Below are 22,322 nucleotides of genomic sequence, written 5' to 3' on the forward strand. Positions count from 1 at the left end.
AACTGGTATTTAATTTAAAGAAAGCTGAAATATTTTTATTTTTTCAAGTATCAATTTATTTATAGAAAGAGTAATGTTTAAGTTAAAATTAGCATTTGATATCTTTTTCTTCCTAATATTTGTTTTCACGCTTTAAAGTTAAGAACAAAAATATTTTGATTTCAAAAACTTACTGTTGTTTGTTTTCCATTTTTCAGAGGTTGAACTAGGACAGCCATGTACAAGTATAAACAACATGTGTCGGCCAGATTACTCATTGTGCGGAACAAGTGACACTTGTGAGTGTCAGACTGGTTACTATGACAACGATGGTACATTAAACATTGGTGGAGATTGTCTTCAAGGTTTGTCACATGTTTTAATAAAGACAAGAATTAGAAATATCTAATGTCTTATTCAATTTTTCAAATTTTCTTGATAACTGGAACTCTTAATGAAATTTTCATTGTGGATGCAATGTGATTTTGTGCATACATTTTGTATTTACATTAATAATATGGTGGGTAGGGTAAATGAATGCTTGTAAATGATGCCAAAAAGAAATGAGCTGTGCCATGACAAAACCAACATAATGGGTTTGCGACCAGCATGGATCTAGACCAGCCTGCGCATCCGCACAGTCTGATCAGGATCCATACTGTTCGCTTCCCAACCCTATTACTAGTAGAGAAACTGATAGCGAACAGCATGGATCCTGATCAGACTGGTCTGGATTCATGCTGGTCTCAAACCCATTATGTTGGTTTTGTCATGACGCGGCTTAAATCATGTTTTTTTGTGTGTTTTTTTTCAGTACTTGCCCTGTACTCTAGTTGTAACCAGAGTTACCAGTGCGGCCCTGCCAACTCCGAGTGTACAAACAGTGCTTGTTCATGCATGCCTGGTTACTATGATTTCACCAATATAGGTCAATGCAAAGGTCAGTATCAGTACGGCTTTTTAACAATATTCTATAACATATATAAGTTTGTTTGTTGTTTTTTTTTCTTTCTTTTTTTATATATTTATTGTTTTTAGCAATGTTGTCGTAACTTGATGCTTAAATTTTTTTTAGTTATAACCATTTTTATTCTGAACCAGAGAATGATTTATATATTTTTTATTTGTGTATTTTATTTGTTGATAGTATGCACTTTAAATGCTTAATATCTAACACTGTTTTATTTATTTCTCATTTTTAATTTATTGATATAAACGGGAAAATGTTTTTTTCTTTTTGTCACAAATTTTTGTGAAATTATTTAATTTTGTGACCACAAAACTGAGCTAATACAAAAAGAAGATCTTCAAGAATCTTTATTTTTGTTATAAACATTTTGGATTCATTTTCCAATTAATTAAAAAAAAATCCATGCAAAAAAAATCTGATCACAAAATAATCTTGATTTCACAACTAAATAAAGAGATTATTCAAAATAATGTTAAGTATGTGTATATATATATATTCTTATATTCTTACAAGATTGCTTGTTTAAAATCCACCACAGGAAGTTCAATATTTATATCTTTTACATTCAGAAGAATGTTTAACTTTAAAACCAATTCTTTTTTCAATTCTTATTTTCTGTATCCCACCATCTTATACATATTAAACTTCTGTCTTAGAAAAATGTACAATTTTAAGATCTATATTCTGAACTGACTACAGGTGCAAATGATTTGAAAATTTGCTGACAATATTTTTATTGTATTATAATATAATAATCTATACAGATACAATAGACACATTTATTGAGGTGATTCAGTCACGAGGCAAACGTTCCACCAATCAAACGGCCGCAATACTCGCAGGTGAAAATACGTACCTGGGGTTTTTGGAATTTTTTTTCGTTATTGTTTTTTGTTGGTTAAGGAATGGTTCACTTAATTTTTGGGTAATGTGCACAATGAGAACAATTATTTTGTCTCCCATAAAATTAATGGTGAAAGAAGTCATTTGACAGCACACAATTTTCGTTGGTGTAAGGATCCTTAACAATTTTGTTTAGCAATAAGTTTTTACATGTTAATGGGAGCTTGTGTATGTACTTATACTTAAAAGACAATGGTCAGGTTAGAAATAAATCAACATCAAAGAACTAGTCATGAACCTTAGTTCATGAAATCCCCACATTTCACAGGCAAAATAATTTTTGATGAAAAAAATTAACAAGCTGTACAAACCAAATAGTGACCCCTTTATTATTTTTTCTAAAAGCTAAAGCAACATTCTTATGATACAGACAATTTCAAAATAAGAGAAAAAAATTGATAATGGTATTTGCAAATTTATGTACAATTCAAAAGCATTTGGGTAATGTTAAAACATTTCCATGTTTTTTATTGTTTTGCAGAAATTGAAAATTATTACATAGTAGAAACAGGTGATTAAGAGCAGTAAACACAAATATTGTGCCTGTCTTTTCTACTTATTTAGTTTTTTGTAGTTTTAAATAAAACTATATTAGGAATTTTAGTATATATGTGTTAACAGATTTTATTTAAGCAGTTGATGTTAGATAGCTTAATAGAAAAGGCCAACCGCACATTGATATATTTATTTTAAATTGCTTTCTTTAAAGTTTACAAATTAATATTTGATAAATTTATAAATCAGTTGTTTTCCCAACCATTTGATAAAATAGGACCATGACTCAGCTGTTTTCCTGTTCATTTGATAAAGTCATGAATAAGCTATTTTCCTATCTATTTGATTGAATTATAAAAGAGATGTTTTCCCAACCCTTTAATGATAATGTAAAAAATCTTTAGATTCGACTTTTATTTCATACTTAGCAGTTTTCCCATTTGATAAAGTCATAACTCAACAGTTTTCCTATTTGATAAAGTCATGACTCAACAGTTTTCCTATTTGATAAAGTCATGACTCAGTAGTTTTCCCATTTGATAAAGTCATGACTCAGCAGTTTTCCCATTTGATAAACTCATGACTCAGCAGTTTTCCCATTTGATAAAGTCATGAATCAGCAGTTTTCCCATTTGATAAAGTCATGACTCAGCAGTTTTCCCATTTGATAAAGTCATGACTCAGCAGTTTTCTCATTTGATAAAGTCTTGAATCAGCAGTTTTCCCATTTAATAAAGTCATGACTCAGCAGTTTTCCCATTTGATAAAGTCATGACTCAGAAGTTTTCCATTTGATAAAATCATAACTCAGCATTTTCCCATTTGATAAATTCATGAATCAGCAGTTTTCCCATTTGATAAATTCATAACTCAGCAGTTTTCCCATTTGATAAAGTCATGACTCAGCAGTTTTTTTATCATTTGATAAAGTCATAACTCAGCTGTTCTCTCAACATTACTGCCTATCCATTATTGATAAGTTTGTTTTTCAAGAAAGCATTTTAATTCTGACTATTTTTGTAAGGAGATTAATACTGCATGTACACTGAATGTTTATTTTGTTTTTGTTGGTTACAGCACAAAAATGTAATGTTGTTTGTTAAGTGTCTGTTTGATGCTTTTTGTTAATGTTTGTATCTATATGTAGAATCACAATTCATAGTTTTTTTTATTCCAAATGATGAATTTTCTATAGTAATGATACAAGTATTTTTATTTTAAGGACCCCACTTTTATTATGCCTGACCTTCTACTTTGCACACTTGTGTTGAGAGTTCACTGCAACACTATAATAACTTGATGTCTTTGTTCATTAACCTGTAGCCTACTTAACTTTTGAAATGGACTGGACATTCTATGAATACTGTCCATTATTAATTTCAATATCAAAATATTAAATTTAAACAGTCATTAGTATAACTTATAGCAGCAATCCATATTTTCAATATAGCTGCATTTCATTACATTTCAGTTTTACCTTCGCAGTATTGGAATATTTTTTTTTATGCCACCGCAGCATCTACGATGCGGTGGCATATAGCGATTCACCTGTGTGTTAGTGTGTGTGTGTGTTTGTTTGTTTGTTTGTGTGTGTGTGTGTTATATAGATTATATAGTGAACTTAAAAAATCTTCTTGTGAAAAACCACTTGTCCAATTTCAACCATACTTGGCAGGATTGTTCCTTGGGTGAAGGGCTTCCAAAGTTGTTCAAAGAATTTCATTCCATGCAGAAATCTGGTTGCCATGGCAACCAAAAGGAATTATAAGAATAAATTTAAAAAATCTTCTTGTAAAGACCCAAAAGGCCAAGAGCTTAGATATTTTGCATAAGGCATTGTCTGGTAGACCTCTAACAAGATTGTTCAAATTATAGCCCTGGGGTCAAAATTGGCCCCGCCCCGGGGGTCATTGATTTTCACTATGGACATACAGTTAAAACTTAAAATACCTTCTTGTAAAAACCCAAAAGGCCTAGAGCTTAGATATTTTGCATAAGGCATCATCTGGTAGACCCTTACCAAGATTGTTCAAATTATAGCCCTTGGGTCAAAATCGGCCCCGCCCCAGGGTCATTGATTTTCGCTATATGCACATATAGTAAAAACTAAAAACACCTTATTGTAAAGACCCAAAAGGCCTAGAGCTTAGATATTTTGCATAAGGCATTGTCTGGTAGACCTCTACCCAGATTGTTCAAATTATAGCCCTGGGGTCAAAATCAACCCCATCCCAGGGGTCATTGGTCTTCCTTATATGTATATAGTAAAAACTTAAAAAAAATTCTTCTAGCAATTGACAAATGCTAGAGGTTAGATATTCTGCATGAAACATTGTGTTGTAAACCTCTAGCAAGATTGTTCAAATTATAGCCCTGGGGTCAAAATTACCCCAGCCCTGGGGGTCATTGATTTCAATATATACATATAGTAAAAAATAAAAAAATCTTATTGTCTGAAGGTACATGGCTTAGAGCTTAAATATTTGTTAAATAATATCATCTAAAGGTACTCTACCAAAGATGATCAAATTTTGCCTCTTGTGTCAAAATTAGCCCCGCCCCTGGGAGCCATAGGTTTATCTTATATGTATATAGTTAAAACTTAAAAAATCATCTTCTCTAAATTGACAAAGGATAGAGTTAAGATATTTTGCATGAAACATTATGTAGTGAACCTCTAGCAAGATTGTTCAAATTATAGCCCTGGGGTCAAAATTGGTTCCGCCCCGGGGGTCATTGATTGTCATTATGTACATATAGTGAAAAAAAAAATTTTGTCTGAAGGTTCAAGGCATAGAGCTTTGATGTTTGATATATAATATCATCTATAGGTCCTCTACCAAAGTTGTTCAAATGTCAAAAATTGGCCCTGCCCAGGGGCAGTGATTCTCATTATGTACACGTAGTAAAAACAGAAAATAAAACAAATGTTTTCTGAATGGGAGAAAGCTATAGCTTAGATTTTTGACTTGAAATGTTGTTTGGTGGACCTGTATCAAGATTGTAATTAAACCCTTGGGTCAAAATTATGCCTTGCCCAAGGGGACAGTGACCTACTTTCTTGTCCTTTGATGTACAGCAATGACATTTTGACCATGTGCACAGTTTTAGTTGTAAAATTGAACTTTGACCTAGATTTTGATGATGTGACTTACTTTCTTGTCCTTTGATGTACAGCTATGAAATTTGAACCATGTGGTGGCATAGCATTTTTCTCAAATGCAATCTTGTTTTTGGTTTTTATTGATTTTGTAATTTTGTTCAAGCATAATAATTATTATGCTCATTTTTTTTATTTTTTTTTTTTGGCATTTTGAAATATTAAAGAGTCTTTGTTTAAAATTCTAATTAAAAATGTAATTTAAAAGTAATATCAGTATAAGTTGTCATGGCAACACTGATGTATTTTGTTTTTAAGATTTATTGCGTTTTGAGCCCTTGATCCGTCCTGACTAACCTCTCATTTCTATATCACATGTCGTAACTAACAAACCATACATTTTTAACCTATTAGCTGATAATGGCCGCCACAAAAGGGATTCTCATGTGTTGAAAACTTACTGTAAAAATCACGGTATCGCACTGCATAATTGTCGTAAGTATTCTTAAACTCCGCCATGAAAACATAAAGTCTTGCAAAAAAAGAAAGAAAAGTTTTAGATTGTACAGTTTATTTTTATGAATATAAAAAATACATAGATGCAATAAATAGACTAAATAGACTATGATCGTATTGTTTCTATTTAATGCCCCCTCCCCCCCCCCCCCGCACCCTGGGCATTGCATTTTTTCAAAAGCTAATCAGAACTATAATAATGTGTTTTAAAATATGTTTATTAAAGATACAATTCAATAATAAAAAAATCATTATTTATTATTATGATCTATTATATAATATAGGATTGCTCTTTCATTATTGATTATTAATTTATAAATTAAGATTTTTTTCTTCTACAAAATGTGGAGGTGGGGGGAGGGGGGGGGGGGCATTAAATGGAAACAATACGGTATTTATAAATTTAATTGTTTGCAAGAGCTGTTATTTTGTGTTTTCATGAGGATAAAGTGTATTAAGTTAAATAATCCAAGCATCCTACTTTGGAAAGTATAATTATGCTAGTTGAAAACCAAAAGGGTAGTAATTCAGATCTCTTAGCTAATTAGAATTACAACCTTTTTGTGGAATTAAACACGATTGATCCCTGCTAGTGTACTGCTCTATTCTGGTTGTTATTTTCCTCTTTCTGTCGAAGGTTTATTTTCTGACACAAATCTAGGGTCCGTCACAAAACTGTTCTCCAAAGTTCATGGAGTATTGAAAGTTTTGTGTTGCACCACATTGATGTGAATTAGTTTTGTAAATAAATCAGAAAATATGAGCCGCGCCATGATAAAACCAACGTAATGTGTTTGCGACCAGTATGCGCATCCGCGCAGTCTGATCAGGACCCATGCTGTTCGCTATCAGTTTCTCTACTTGTTATACGGTTTTTAAGCGAACAGCATGGATCCTGATCAGACTGCATGGATGCATAGTCTGGATCCATGCTGGTCGCAAATGCACTATGTTGGTTTTGTCATGACGCGGCTCAAATATAGTTTTATTTATTCAGGAAATGCTTTTGTTAACTAATATAAACATGTGCCTGAAATGTTGTAAACATAACTCACAGAAAACATGATATAAATGCTCATTTAACATTTTCAATTCTTTTAAAAGTAAACAAATTGCCATAAGTAAACAAAAATACCATAAGAAAGCAAAAATTAATACTGTAAGTAAACAAAAATGCCTTTGGTTACAAATTATTACCTAAAGAAAATGATTAATAGGCAAAAGAAAAACTATTGATGTTATATTATTGTAAAATTAAATGTGCCAAATGCTTAAAGGAGAATGTTTCACATTATAATAAAAGGGAAAAAAAAGAAATAAATAATTGATTATTGATTTTGCTTCATGTTAGATATCAGAGTCATTGAATGGTTTAAGGGTATTTATTGCATGGTTGTAATATTATTGTTGTAAAATTATATCAATGTAGTTATGATCTCAAAGATTTTTATTTCACTTGCATGCAAATCATTTATGGTCTTTTCAAAAGGGTTGATTTATTCATTTCGGACTGACATATTCAGACAGACGTAATTATATAGTGATTTCTTTGTTTGTCCAATAGTTATAATTTGGTAGAATAATAATCTTACATACAATTTGGTTTTGTCGTGACAACCTGTATCCCCTATGTTAGGACAGCCTGTATCCCTATGTTAGGACAGCCTGTATCATCTATGTCAGGACAGCCAGTATCATTCATGTCAGGACAGCCTGTATAACCTATGTTAGGACAGCCTGTATCCCCTTAGTAAGGACAGCCTGTATCCCCTATGTTAGGACAATCTGTATCCCCTTTGATAGGAAAGCCTGTATCCCCTATGTTAGGACAGCCTGTATTCCCTATTTTAGGACATCCTGTATCATCTATGTTAGGACAGCCTGTATCTCTATGTTAGGACAGCCTGTATCCCCTATGTTAGGACAGCCTGTATCCCCTATGTTAGGACAGCCTGTATCCCCTATGTTAGGACAGCCTGTATCACCTATGTTAGGACAGCCTGTATCCCCTATGTTAGGACAACCTGTATCCCCTATGTTAGGACAGCCTGTATCACCTATGTTAGGACAGCCTGTATCCATATGTTAGGACAGCCTGTATCCATATGTTAGGACAGCCTGTATCCCTATGTTAGGACAGCCTGTATCCCTATGTTAGGACAGCCTGTATCCCCTATGTTAGGACAGCCTGTATCCCTATGTTAGGACAGCCTTTATCCCTATCTTAGGACAGCCTGTATCCCCTATGTTAGGACAGCCTGTATCCCTATGTTAGGACAGCCTGTATCCCTATGTTAGGACAGCCTGTATCCCTATGTTAGGACAGCCTGTATCCCTATGTTAGGACAGCATGTATCATCTATGTTAGGACAGCCTCTATCCTCTGTCTTATACTATGTTAGGATCATATGTCAGATGTCCTATGTTAATTGGGACAGCATGTACACCACCTTTCTTAATTACGACAGCTCATACCATGTTCCATGTTCAGACAGAATAATTATAACATGTCCTATTTAAGATGACATATTCAATTTCTTATTTCAGAAAAAAAAATGCATGTAGTAGTCAATAATATATTTCCTATATAATTATGTAAAGCATAATCAATGTCTTGTAAAGAATGTCAGAATACATAAATTTGATTTCTATTATGAGGGCACCATGTCATCTGTTAGGTTAGCATATTTGATGTACAGCATGTAGATATTTTATGAACTTTGTAGCATGTTATACATAATTATATATATACCCCAAAGCTAGGGTGATACTTAATGTTCAGTGACGTTATAGTATATATCAGGGCTAGAAATGTGTATAGATACATTCAGTTATATAATAATCAAACAACATACATTTATTATATTGTTGTCTAAAATTGCTCATGATTTTATTAGCTTTTGAAAATATTAGGATTTCTTTTAACCACTACCTTAAGCTATCCTTGCAGACCAAGATCAATTGTCTAATCCATGTTGTCTGATCATGGTCTGCAATGTACACTTTTCAGATGGTGCATATTTTGACGTTTTTCCCTAAAAGTAATAAATGGGTTTGTCCAAAGTGAAAGATGGACAAGTCCATTTAAGATATTAAGCATGGTAGGAGTTATAGATTTGAAAAGTTAGGAATACGGAAGCATGGTGAAGGGAGAGCACGCTGGCAAGGCAAGACGTTTAGGCAGTAGTTATTGCACAGCATTGACACTTCTATATATATCTATAGACAATTTTGTTGTTGATTTTTTTTTTTTACTAGGAAGCAGCCTGGTTTTCTGTTTATTTTTGAAACAGAGGTTATTTTGTCTTAAGAACTGCAGAAAAGTTCAGTTAGATCATTTGTTACTCTATACAACTTGAGATAACTAGTTTTCATTTCTTTAACAAAATGTATACCTGATTATAGCTAAAAGATAAAGACTTAAATTTAGTGTAAACATTATTTTAGAGTGTGATTAATGATTTACTTGAAAAAAAACCAGAAAATGCTGTTCAATCTGATATTGTAATTCAAAAGTTAAACTTCATATTTTTATAACAAAAAAAACACTAAAAAAACATAAAAAGTCAAAAGAGAAAAAAGTTTCAAAACTCATATTAACAAGATTTGTATCAAAATAATTAATTTTATTTCTTTATCTAATTTTCAGGACCAAGTGGATTTTACTCATGTTATCCGGATAACACCTCCAGTGTGGAAGTTGTGTTTGACAAAGTAAACATTGTTAGCACGGAGGAAGAATGCAAGAATTACTGTTTTGTGGAGAATGTGAGATATTACCTTGTAGAAGGATCAAACATTTGTATTTGCGGGAATACAACTACATCCAAGTCATGCTGTCCAAAAATAAGCGATCAATGTTCATCAAGGTCATATCTTGGGCCGATAACAACACTTGCTGAAGCAGGCATCAGAATGTCCCATATTCCGCGCCTTGTTGAAGGAAAATCTCACGAAGTATCGGTAACAACTTCCTTAACAGCAATCGATCAGATCAATTTAAGGTTTGGTGACTCCCAGACAATAAAAACAGTGAATGCATCAAGTGTTACCACCCAGCATACATACACACATTCCGGCTTGTTCTGGTTAACGGTCAGTGCGTGTGCCGCGACTAGAAACGTTTGTGAGGATGCTTCGTTACCTATTCGTGTACAAGTACCAGCAGTAAATCTCACAACCTATATGACAGCCATTACACTGGCAGATGTCTCCAGCAACTTGAGTAGCAGTTTTAGCGCAACTTTCTCCATGGGTTATGATATAGATTACAGGTGGTCAAAGACATATGGTGGCACAGTTACAAAACGTAAGTATATAGTAAAGAATCTGAAGACCATTTTGTTGTATGAGAATATAATAATTTTACACAAGGGTAACTGTTTACAGCGGTAAGAGAACTCCGCAGAGTTTCTGCATAACAGTTTCTAGAGCGCTAGATATTCTCATCTGTGAAAACTGCAGGTTTTTTATTCATATTCTTGCATAAATTACATATAAATCATATTTCTGAGAGAAAATACGAAAATTATTATATATATATCTTCATCTGGCACATCTTTCTCAGTGAAGTATATGAATTTACAACTTGATTTATGACAACAAAATGACATCATCCTAAGCACACACTTCATTCATAAAAAGGTCACAGGAATGAGGTCATTTCAAGGACACAGATTGTCAAACACAGGGGTGGGGGGGGGGGAGTTAAATAGTAGAAAATCCTGTCTGATATACAAGAACTTATTTTATTCAAGTGAATGAAATGACTTCAGGGCTAGATTTGATAGTTTGATAACAGATCACACATTATTCTACAACACTTTTCTTTTATTTTAGACAGATAATACTAAATTATTGCTTTTATCATTGTGATTTTCTTTGTAACAGGGAAGAGTTGTAAGCCAGGCTGGACACAACACAGAAACAAGTGTATCAAACTCATGACCTCTCCAACATCATACAGTACTGCAAAGACAACATGTGCTGCAGACGGCTCACTTTTGAAGATCAGCTTTATGCAGGAATTAACAGAGATTGTTACTGCACTCAGTGGTAAGTTTAAAACTAAATTTAGGTTTAGACCCAATTATTTGTTTAATTCTCAGAGGTAAATTATGACCACTACAGGCTTCAAAATTAACCCTTTAAGGGGATCATTGGCTTAGTGGTTAAGTTGTCTTGACATCCATTCCAGGGATCATGGGTCTGAACCTTTCTCAAGTGATCAAGATTATGTTTTCTCATATGTTTTGTTTAGTTCCAGAAAGCACACTCAGAAGTGATAGATCTAAGTTGCTAGAACTTGTTTCACAATCGAGCTTAGATAAATGAGCCCCACCATGACAAAACCAACATTATGGGTTTGCGACCAGCATGGATCCAGACCAGCCTGCGCATCCGCGCAGTCTAATCAGGATCCATGCTGTTCGCTATAAGTTTCTCTACTTGTAATAGGGTTTGTAAGCGAACAGCATAGATCCTGATCAGACTTTGCAGATGAGCAGGCTGGTCTAGATCCATGCTGGTCGCAAACGCATTATGTCTGTTTTGTCATGGCGCGGCTTAAATATGTTTAAACAAACTAGAAAAACCCCTGTAAGGGCATGACTGTTTACATGTCAGGGTCTTTGCTCAATTGCAAAAGTTACTTTCTGTGCCTGAAAGTGTAAATAAACCCTATTTAGTCTTGAATACAGACAGACAAACCATTATAAATTCTTATATATAAAACACCAGTACAGAAATAAAGTCTAGAAATGTTGTAAATAAGCTCACTGTGTCAGCTAGTAATTGTCAAAATAGAGCTTATGATGAAATTTCCTATATTTGTTGCAGCAAGTTCAGAAACTCTGTTAATTGGTGCTGAGAGAGCAGGTGGAGTATGGCAATGGTCAGATGGCTCTAAAACTGTTTTCTTTGATGATGATCTGGTCAGCTCAACAAACGGAGATTGTGTCGCGTTAGTCGGAAGTTCTAGTACACTGACCAGCATTTCCTGCACTACGTCAACCAAATATGTCTGTATGTCAGGTAAGTTATCATCACATGTACTCATTTCTTATTGCAAATTGTAAAATTTAGTTAGTGTTAAATATAATTATCTTAAATGTGATTTTTTTTCAACCAGAATAACTACTAATCTCAACATCAGTATGTGTAAAACATACCAAATTCTACAACTGCAAGTATTAAATTATAATATTATCTAACCATAAGAGATGTATTAATTTAATGCTTTACTTTTAAAGTTGTCTTTGAGGTATAGTACATGTATAAGAAGAATATTAATGTTCCAAATTATTATCATACTCTATCAATAAAAAAAACAAAACAATTAAAAACAATTATTTTCAATAACATTTTTATTGTTTTCAGATCCTGTAGATTGTCCTAAAGGTGGAGATCTATTGAGTAATGACTATTGTTATGTACTTGCTAGTACAGAATCAGTCTCCGCTAAAAATTGGAACGCTGCTAATCAATATTGCGCAAGTTATTTTGGCGGCTGGTTGACTAATGTCACAGACGCAGCCGTGCAATCCAAAGTGACATCTCTGCTCACAAGCCACAGTGTGAGGTATATATATATATATAGTTCTAGCAGGCTCATATCTAATACTGTCACCTGTTAAACCTTACCATGCTTAATATCATAAATGTATATTTCCATTATTCAGTCTGGATACATATTCATCATTTTTAGGGAAAAATTCAAAATATGTACTGACTGAATAAGCGCACATTGCAGACTATGATCAGAAGGTATGGAGGTGCAGGTTGATCTTGGTCTGCACTGGTGGCATGTGAAGACTTTTTTCAAAATACAATATATTGAAGAATATTGAGGATTTTTTCCCCATCTTTTTAACATTTAAAACATTCAATTGTTATTACTATTACTTTTCACTTTGATTCTAAGTTGTTATTGTTCTTTAATGTTTTACCAGATGCAAATCAGTGATATTAATTTACAAACATTTCTTTTAATGGCGGCATGGACTAGTTATCTAATGATCGCTATCTGCATGGGTTCAACTCCATCAGGGGCAAGTCGTTGTTTCCTTAGGCAAGAAACTTTACACTCATTACTCAGTACTGGTTTGTTCTGGGAACTGATTTGAAAGTGTGTCTATAAGCTTATAGCTTCCTACACAATCAAACTAAAAGAATTCTGTATAAATCAAACATTCCTTTTGGATAAAATATATTTTAGAAATTGAATATTAAAGCTATTTTGTTTGTTTGATGAATAGTGAGGCTTGGATTGGATTGTCAGATCAACAGGTAGAGGGTTCGTATCTCTGGGGAGATTTTTCATCATTTGATTTCAATTCTGCCTCGTACCTGCCAACGGTGACCTCAAATAGTGGTGACTGTTTTGTTGCAACAAGTGCTAACACCTGGAACTCCCAGGACTGTACTAACATCCGGGACTTTGTGTGTCAGTATTCAGAACGAATTGGTAAGTTAAACTTTGTTTCTGCCAGTAGAGAATATACCAAAATTTCAGAAATCACATCTGTGTTCCACTTATAACACAAAGAAACACTTAATAATTTATTTAATTGTGTCTTCAAAATGGAAGATAAAATCCCCATCTTATCGTCAGGGAATTACAATAAGTTAAGATTTCATATATTTTTTACCAGATTTACCTGAATTCTTTTCTACAGTCCCCTAGAGGTCATTAATTCTAAATTTTTAATAGTGTTGAAGATTCAATTTGCCCTGAGAAAATGCTAAGGGATGTGACAAATGCTGCATTTTCCATCACCTCTCATAAACAGACAGATGAAATGTAGACTGCGGTTTTCTACAAGGGATCTAAAAATTTGTTTTTGAATTTTTTTTTTCTTCTGTTCCTAGCAAAGATAGAATTTTTCATGTTAAGAGATAGTGATAAGCAATTTTCAGACTTCAATATTTTTAAGAATTTAAGGTTTATTTATATATATCAATGATATCACCTTTATCATATTTTCTATATCAGAGAGATTAACAGTGCCAAGCTTCGTATCCGGGACTGCAGACCTTGATATAACTCCCGGCCAGGATATACAACAAGCTGTAGCTGCCAGCACCTTCCCATCTGCTGCTACTTCCTCTCTGGAAATTCTCATCTTTCCAGGTACACTATTTTATACTTTATTATCTTAGGGATTAAAAGTTTTGAAACTGGTTAAAGATTATTTTTGTTCCACACTATGATAGTAATTTTATATGGGTTAGTCAACTAGGAATAAATTTTTTGTTTTGAGGTGTTGTTTTCTGCTCACACTGGCTTCTGTGCATAACTCAAAAGTCAAGTAGAAGTGATAAATCAATCTAAAATATGGATAGTCTGCAGATACTTATGTATAGCTTAGCTACACTAAATACTGGTAACTGCTTCATTTAAATTTTTCAGTTCAAACCAATTTCGCCTTTTTCACCTTTTAAATTTTGTTTTCAATGGTCTGTATAGAATCTAGATACATCTCCCCTATACCAGATTTTTGAAATTCATGTTGATTAGTATGGAACAGTTTGAAATTTGTGCAACATAATGATAAGCTCTTGTCTATTGTTTAGGCCTACCTTTTGCAAGATCTGGAACTATCAGGCAGGTGAATTTCCGGTCAGTTAATGTGGTGTCAGGAAACTATGATGTTTCTTTCCAAATATACCGACCATCGTGCACCACCGGATATCTTTACCAAGCAGGTAATGTATCAAACTCTTTTGTTTGGTAAATTTTATTTATTAAAACTTAGATCTTCTTAATCTTTTTCAAAGTATATTTAGATATATTGATGATTATTTAAGAAATTTAAACAAGAGTTTTATTTGTACAGGTATGACTAGTCAATATTTAATCTATTTAAATGCACCTGTGACTGTGATATATCGGGTTTTAGCATGAGATGTAGCAAATTTTTGTTTGTTTTCATGCCATGATATGTTTTAAGACAGGTAGTGTTATATTTTTTCATTTTCTCCCTCACACGTATATACATGAGGATTGTAGAATTATACAAGTAGTTGGTGAATGGCAATACCTTAAGGTCTTAAAAAAGTTTGAAAGTTTGATGATGATACAAATTTTCTCCTTCTTTTTATATGCCCGAAAGAATTTCGGACATATTATGTTATACCCCCTGGCGTCCGTCCGTCTGTCCGTCCGTCCATCCATCCGAGCAGACGAGAGCTACATTATGGGGTTTAGGTTTATGTACAGGCACTCTGTATGGGGTTCATTCCGTAGAGACATGTATTATGTGGTTAAAAATGCTCTTATGGGGTTAAAAAAATTTGCTCTTGTGGGGTTAAGAGATCAAAGGAATAACCCCACAAACACGTCTGCTAAGTATGTCCGTCTGTCCGTCCGTCCGTTAGCAATTTGGTTTCCGGAGCATAACTGAAGTTCCATTTGGCCCACAATATTCAAACTTCATAGGATGATTGTCCATATTGGGTAGAAGACCCCTATTGATTTTGGGGTCATAAGGTCAAAGGTCAAGGTCACTATGACCTTAAAACTGAAAACAGTTTCCGGAGCATAACTTAAGTTCCATTTGGCCTACAGTGTTCAAACTTCATAGGATGATTGTCCATATTGGGTAGAAGACCCCTATTGATTTTGGGGTCACAAGATCAAAGGTCAAGGTCATTATGACCTTAAAACTTAAAACAGTTTCGGGAGCATAACTTAAGTTCCATTTGGCCCACAGTGTTCAAACTTCATAGGATGATTGTTCATATTAGGTAGAAGACCCCAATTGATTTTGGGGTCGCAAGGTCAAAGGTCAAGGCCACTATTAACATAAAACTAAAAACAGTTTCCGGAGCATAACTTATGTTCTATTTGGCCCACAGTGTTCAAACTTCATAGGATGATCGTCCATATTGGGTAGAAGACTCCTATTGATTTTGGGGTCACAAGGTCAAAGGTCAAGGTCACTATTACTTAGAAATTGAAAACAGTTTCTTCAGCATAACTTAAGTTCCATTTATTCCACATTATTCAAACTTCATAGGATGATTGTGCATATTGGGTAGAAGACCCGTATTGATTTTGGGGTCACAAGGTCAAGGTCACTATTACCTTAGAATTGAAAACAGTTTCTGGGGCATAACTTAAGTTCCATTTGGACCACAATATTGAAACTTCAAAGGAGGATTGTTATTTGAAGGAGGTAATACTTTATTTAATTCCCATGTCTTACAAATGCTTCATCTTTACTAAAAAAAAAAAAAAAAAATCACTTTCGGGCATATAATGCTCCGCCTAGCGGTGCTCTTGTTGTATTTTGAGCTACATGGTATTTTTCAAATTGCATGCAGATATTCTTATTCATTAAAATTTATTGGATCATTTTCAGGCTGTGTGCCTACCATGTTCTCAAGTTGTGTTGCTGGAACTTACTCATGTACGCCGAACACAGGCTGTTCAGACTCGGAATATTTCTGTCTACTCAGCAACTCTTGTGTATTCAAGAATGAATCATGCACATGTAATTCTGTATCAGTACCAACAACAACTTCTGGCTGTGGTAGCCCAGGTAGTGTATCAAACTATGAACTTATAACTCAGTTGTCGGTGACATTTTCCAACACCGGTGAAAGATGGTACGGTGTGACCGGAGAACTAGCTGTTCAGGAAGGTGACATTATTGGTTTACAGTATCCTACTGGGAAAAATATTGTCAATTGTGAGAATCGTCCATCAAGCTTAGATCAGCAGAAGGTTATGAAAGGGACTACAAGTAACTGGCTTGTGAAAAAGGACTCTTTTCCAGCCACCGCCACAACTGAAGATTTGACATGTGACATGCAGTTTGTTTATACCCAGGATTTAGCGAAGAATTTACCAAACAATCTAGGGTACATGGATACAGTGGGCAACTATCAACTGGCAATTTCAATTATCGAAACAGAGACGAAAACTGTGTCAATTTCTTTAGAAGAATCAGTAGCAGATGTTGAACTGGTTTACCCAGTTCTTGGTTTAACAAACACAAGTTTGACCTCACTTGGAGCTGTGTACACTGAATGGAATGTTGCCTACCATTTTACAATTGCTGCAGGAAGGGGAACCAACCTGTCTCTCAAATGTGCTCTTCTTACTGGTCAGACCTTTACATTTACCAGTTCATGCCACTCCAGTGTTTCATCCGAGGTTGGTGACAACTGTAACTCCTCAATGTGGTGGTCAGACACACCTTTTGCAACATTCACTTACAACACATCAGCAGTGGGAACAATCAGCACAACCATTGAAGTAAGCAACAGTCTCAGTGCTCAATCTTATACCTTGTACATCATAACAGAGAAACGAATCACAGGAGTCGTATTCAGTCTCAAAACACCAAGCCGTTTGCCAAATTGTATACGTAAAGGTACAACGGCTCAATTTGACCTGGAAAATACTGAGGGTACAAATCCTAGTTATTCATTTAAAGTAGCAGGTGTTTCAGCGGCCTCAAGAAATGCGTCTTTATTTTATTCATTTCCAACAATTGGTACATTTACGGTTGCTGGGACAATATCTAACAATCTTGACTCTCAAACAAAGTCAATCAATGTATCTGTTAAACAAGAAGCAAGCTTCACAAACTGTAAATTACTTGACACTCCATATATTGCAGCGGTAGGAATCAGTTTTGATTTAAAGCTTCAGTGCGAATGCTCAATTGGATCAGAAGTGAATACACATTGGATGTTTAGTGACAGCACTGCCAACATTACTACTGCTGATGTTACTGTTAGTTCATCACCAAAGTCATGGACACAGGCTGTTACTTTCAGTTCAGTCTCTACAGTAGATTTAGCTGTATATGCAATGGATGCTTTCCAAGCTGTACTTGTGAATGGCTCAGTGAATGTTTACAATGCAATACCTACAATAACAGTAACAGCAAACAGTTCAAATGTTTTTCTTAACACAGTAGTAGAAATAACTGTTAATGTTCCAACAAGCCCAGGAAATTACTACAACATCAACTACAGTTATGATTTTGGAGATGGCAGTACTAAGACAAGCGCATCTAGTGTAGTTACCCATTCTTTCACCACAGGTAATAATTACACGGTGAGTGTTACAGCAAGTAATGGACCAAGCAGCCAGACTGCTTCTATGAATATTGTGGTTTATGAAGCTGTTACAGTCACTGCATTAACAAATGATGGACCAAAACAAACGGGAAATCCCATCACATTTACAGCTTCTGTTTCTTCTGGAAATTTCTTGTCATACAGGTATGTTTCTTCTAACTCAGCCTTCGATGTGACCAGATCCACTGGAACGTATACACATACCTTTGCCTCAGCTGGTAACTATAGTGTTACAGTAACTGTTTCCAACATGCTCAGTACCCAGAGTGTATCAACACAAGCATATGTTATGAATGCTGGAGATCTTATTATATCAGGATTTAAGATTGATGGAAATGATGTTTCAGGCTGCTATGAATCAACTATAGGACGGAGTTACAAAGTGGACCTTATTCACTACAGTGTTGCAACCATAGTCTGTGACTGGAACTTTGGGGACGGTCAAACTTATACCGGCACAACTTGTCATAAAACTCATGCTTTTACAACTGCATCAAACTTTACTATAACTGTTACTGCAAAGTACCACCTACACAGTGCTACAGAAACTCTTAGTCAACAAGTTTGCATACAAGAAAGAATTACTACTCCAACAATGTCAATAGAATCTACCGTTACTCTCCCTTCATCAGGATCAGTCAAGAGAAATGTCACTGTAGCCGTGGCAACAGGATCACCTTTGACGTATGCTTGGTTGACAAATGCAACAGGTACTACATCCACAGACGCAATCCTTCCCGTTGAATTTACTTCAGAAGGGACATATTACTTTACAGTTACAGTGTCAAATAATGTCAACTCAGAAACAGTGACAAAGTCTGTCACTGTTATAGAAGAATTAAGTGGAGTAACTATTGTCTGCTCATCATGTCTCGAAATATCAGGCGAATACTACATACAAAATAATGTAGCGACAGAATTCAAAGTAACAACAACAACAGGAAGTGGATCATTTGCCTGGGATTTTGGTGATTCTACAACTGGTACAGGAATTTCAAATTTTCACACATACACTTCTATCGACACATATAACGTAACTGTCACAGCGAGCAGCATGGTCACAACGGCTGTAACACAATACATCACAGTTCATGTAGAAGCTGCTATTACATCAGTTACTATGCAAAATAGACTTTACGACTGGCTGACTAATAAACGTGATTCATCTGTTAAAGATTTAAATATTTTGAATACTGGGAGATTTGATGCAACAGTAACACCAGCTGGAATGGATTTGGATTACATTTGGAAATGTGAATCAGGCACTATCGAGGAAACTACTCAAGTAAATGAATGGGATCACAAATTCCCAACAAAAGGCTCAAAATCTTGTACTGTTACTGTAAAAAACTCCCTTGGTAACATGACCTCATCAGCATTTACATTTTTTGTAGTTGAAAAATTGCTAGGGTCTAGCCTACAAGTAACAGAAAATGGGAACGCGTTGACTGGCACAAATGAGACTCATACATACAAGGCAAAATTAAATGAAGTGATCACATTTACAGTAACATCGTCACAAATTGTTCCAAACACAGTGGAATATTTCTTACGTCTTAAAAAGAAAAGTACAGGTTCATCTATCTATGCTTTACAGAACTCAACTATTGATAAAGATGATCCGACACTTTCTTACAGACTTGATGAGAATGCTTTATACCAGCTCGAGGCAATTGTTACAAACAGTTTGGGGCCGGTGTCTATCACAGTGTATGTGGAAGTTGTGGAAGCAGTATCAGGACCCTACATTAACCCTGCACCAGGCAAAGATGGAAATATTACACTAGGTAGCAGCATTACATTAACAGGGGGTGCAACTAATGGTGAATACAAGGAGTTTAACTGGTTGTATGCATCAGCACCAAGTGGACAGGTATTACCTACAACAACAACATCAGACATAGTGATAACACCTTCAGTGGTAGGCTTGTATATTGTGACATTGGAAGTTTCTAACGCTGTTTCAGGTCCTATCAGTGTAAACTACACAATAAATGTAATGATAGGTGTATCGGGAGTACAGATATCTGTTACAATGCCTTACACTAATGCTGTGAGAGTATATACCAGTCTAACATTTACTGCACAGATTGCAGCTGGAACCAGTCCCTCCTACAGTTGGAACGCTCTTGTCTCAGGGACAACAAATAGTACAGGAACTGCTCAAACGTTTGTTTACCAATTTATGTCTCAGGCACTTTATAACATTACACTATTTGCAGAAAATTATGCAAGTAGCGGAACTGCTTACAAAGAAATATATTCTCTATATGATGTTCCAACATTTACCCTGTCAATGAGTGGCGCTTCATATATTACAAGCATTAGTAAACATGCTGCGCCATCTAATACTATTATAACTTTCTCCAGCAGTATAACAAACACAGAATACATGCAGTTTAACTGGAATATTGGGGGAACATCTGTGGCAGCAACTGAAACTTTGCAGAAAAACTTTACTAGTGCTGCAGAATACACTGTTCAGTTAACTGCAAGTAATCTAATCAGTAATGAGAACAGCCAGATAAGTATTCTCGTACAGGACAGTATTTCTGATTTTGACGTGCAGAATTGTATAGGAACATACATGATGAATACTGTTATAACTCTTACATCGTCATATAAAGGGACTGATATTTCTGTAGATTGGACTCGTCAAGGATTGGCGAGCGTAACAAGTGCTGCTACGACTGTCCAGTATTCAACTGTTGGGATTTACAGCGTGAATGTAACAGGAAGAAACTATGTGAGTCAGGAGACAAAGAACTGCTGGATATCTATCCAAGGTCCTATTGGTAACTTGAATTTACAGGCATCAGTTTACAAGTATGTGGGGTATCCTATTACATTTAACGTTAGCGGCGACTACATCAATCCTGCAATTTTCACCTGGGTGTTTTCCCATGGAGTTAACATGACAACAAGTAATAGTCCAACGCTCGACCTCTCATTTACAACTAGTGGAAATTATACATTAACAGTGATTGTTGCAAATGATGTGAGTAGCTCCAGAAAGAGTATAAGCTTTCAGGTAAAAGATCTCGGTTGTAGTGCACCAACAGTGACAGTGGTTGGCAGTACAGATAAACGATCACCAAGGGCTCGTGAAGTGGAAATATCAGTTGACGTATCAACAGGGGGTTGTTCTAGTTACTCATCATCCAATAGCTGGAAAGTTTATTCCGCATCCTCCTGTGTAGCCTCGCTTCAGAATGAGTACACTCTTCCAAGTACAATTAAAACAGACTTACCAAGCATTGTGTTGCTTAGCAACACACTTAACTACGGAACATATTGTGTGGTATTCCAGCATACATATGAAAACACTCCTGTTGAGGCATTCAAATACTTTAATTTGACAATAGTCCCGTCTGATTTAGTGTCTGTTCTGAGCGGAGGACATAAAGTTGGTGTGAGGGTTGCTTCAACTTTATCTCTCGATGCAAGCCAGTCTTATGATCCAGATAACGTTCCTGCGACAACTCTAAATTTTGCATGGTCCTGTACACAAACAATGGTAAATATATATTTTTTTTTTATGATATATAAAGAAAAAAAAGTATCAACTCTGTTATAAAGGTGCCAGGTTATCTAACATGAAATTTATAATTATGTATTTGTTATTCTGTCTTGATAGAATATCTAATAATATACAATATGTAACAAAAAAAAAGTCATTCCTAAATGTACACATGAAAAATAAAATATTCTAAGGGTAAAAATAGTTTTATTCATATTTCCTTAAGCATGAAGAACTATTTCCTTAGGCATGAAGAACTGTAGCTTTAACTTCTTTTAAAGAGAACTTTAAAAGAGAGCTTCATTTTTGTTCACGTCATAAAGAATCATAATATGAATGAGCCATGTAAATTTGAACTTGGTTATTTTTTTTCTCATACCAACGCAAATTCTTTAGAAATGGTTGACTTTGTATTGATCTTATTATAAGTAAGATAAACAGATTGTAAAATAATTTATTTATTTGCTTACTTTATAAACAGGGATCGTCAGCAGCTGCAGCTGTCTGTAATGGTATAAGTGCAATAACAAATGCATCTACAATCTTGACTGGTTTGACCTTGACAGTTAATGATGTGTATGTTGTCACAGTAACAGTGTCAGCTACAGGCAGAATAGCCAGTTCCTTCACACAAACTGTAAGTCACGTCTTTATATACTCTCTTAGTGATTTATATTGAGATCAGATAAAAATGTTTGTGATTTTTATTGAGGCAGGATAAAAATGTTTATTGATGTCTTGTT

The 22,322-nt window shown here is 34.8% G+C and overlaps 1 protein-coding gene across 5 annotated transcripts in view; it reads left to right on the forward strand.

Annotated features, from left to right (window-relative positions):
* LOC132751936 (polycystin-1-like) overlaps positions 1-22,322 on the forward strand; it is an 81,294-nt gene that overhangs the window by 42,982 nt on the left and 15,990 nt on the right. For 3 of the 5 annotated variants that reach the window (XM_060742155.1, XM_060742159.1, XM_060742156.1), the window contains 12 exons: positions 198-344; positions 794-919; positions 5,862-5,942; positions 9,613-10,272; positions 10,854-11,018; positions 11,802-11,996; positions 12,342-12,543; positions 13,220-13,428; positions 13,957-14,094; positions 14,538-14,669; positions 16,328-21,576; positions 22,061-22,216. In XM_060742155.1, coding sequence (XP_060598138.1) covers positions 198-344; positions 794-919; positions 5,862-5,942; positions 9,613-10,272; positions 10,854-11,018; positions 11,802-11,996; positions 12,342-12,543; positions 13,220-13,428; positions 13,957-14,094; positions 14,538-14,669; positions 16,328-21,576; positions 22,061-22,216 — 7,460 coding nt within the window. Of the gene's footprint in view, positions 1-197; positions 345-793; positions 920-1,713; positions 1,792-5,861; positions 5,943-9,612; positions 10,273-10,853; positions 11,019-11,801; positions 11,997-12,341; positions 12,544-13,219; positions 13,429-13,956; positions 14,095-14,537; positions 14,670-16,327; positions 21,577-22,060; positions 22,217-22,322 lie in introns of all 5 variants that reach the window. The other 2 variants (XM_060742157.1, XM_060742158.1) reach the window with 2 other exon arrangements.

This window comes from Ruditapes philippinarum, unplaced genomic scaffold (assembly GCF_026571515.1).
Source record: "Ruditapes philippinarum isolate M1 unplaced genomic scaffold, ASM2657151v2 ctg533_1_1_1_1, whole genome shotgun sequence".
Lineage (NCBI taxonomy): Eukaryota > Metazoa > Mollusca > Bivalvia > Venerida > Veneridae > Ruditapes > Ruditapes philippinarum.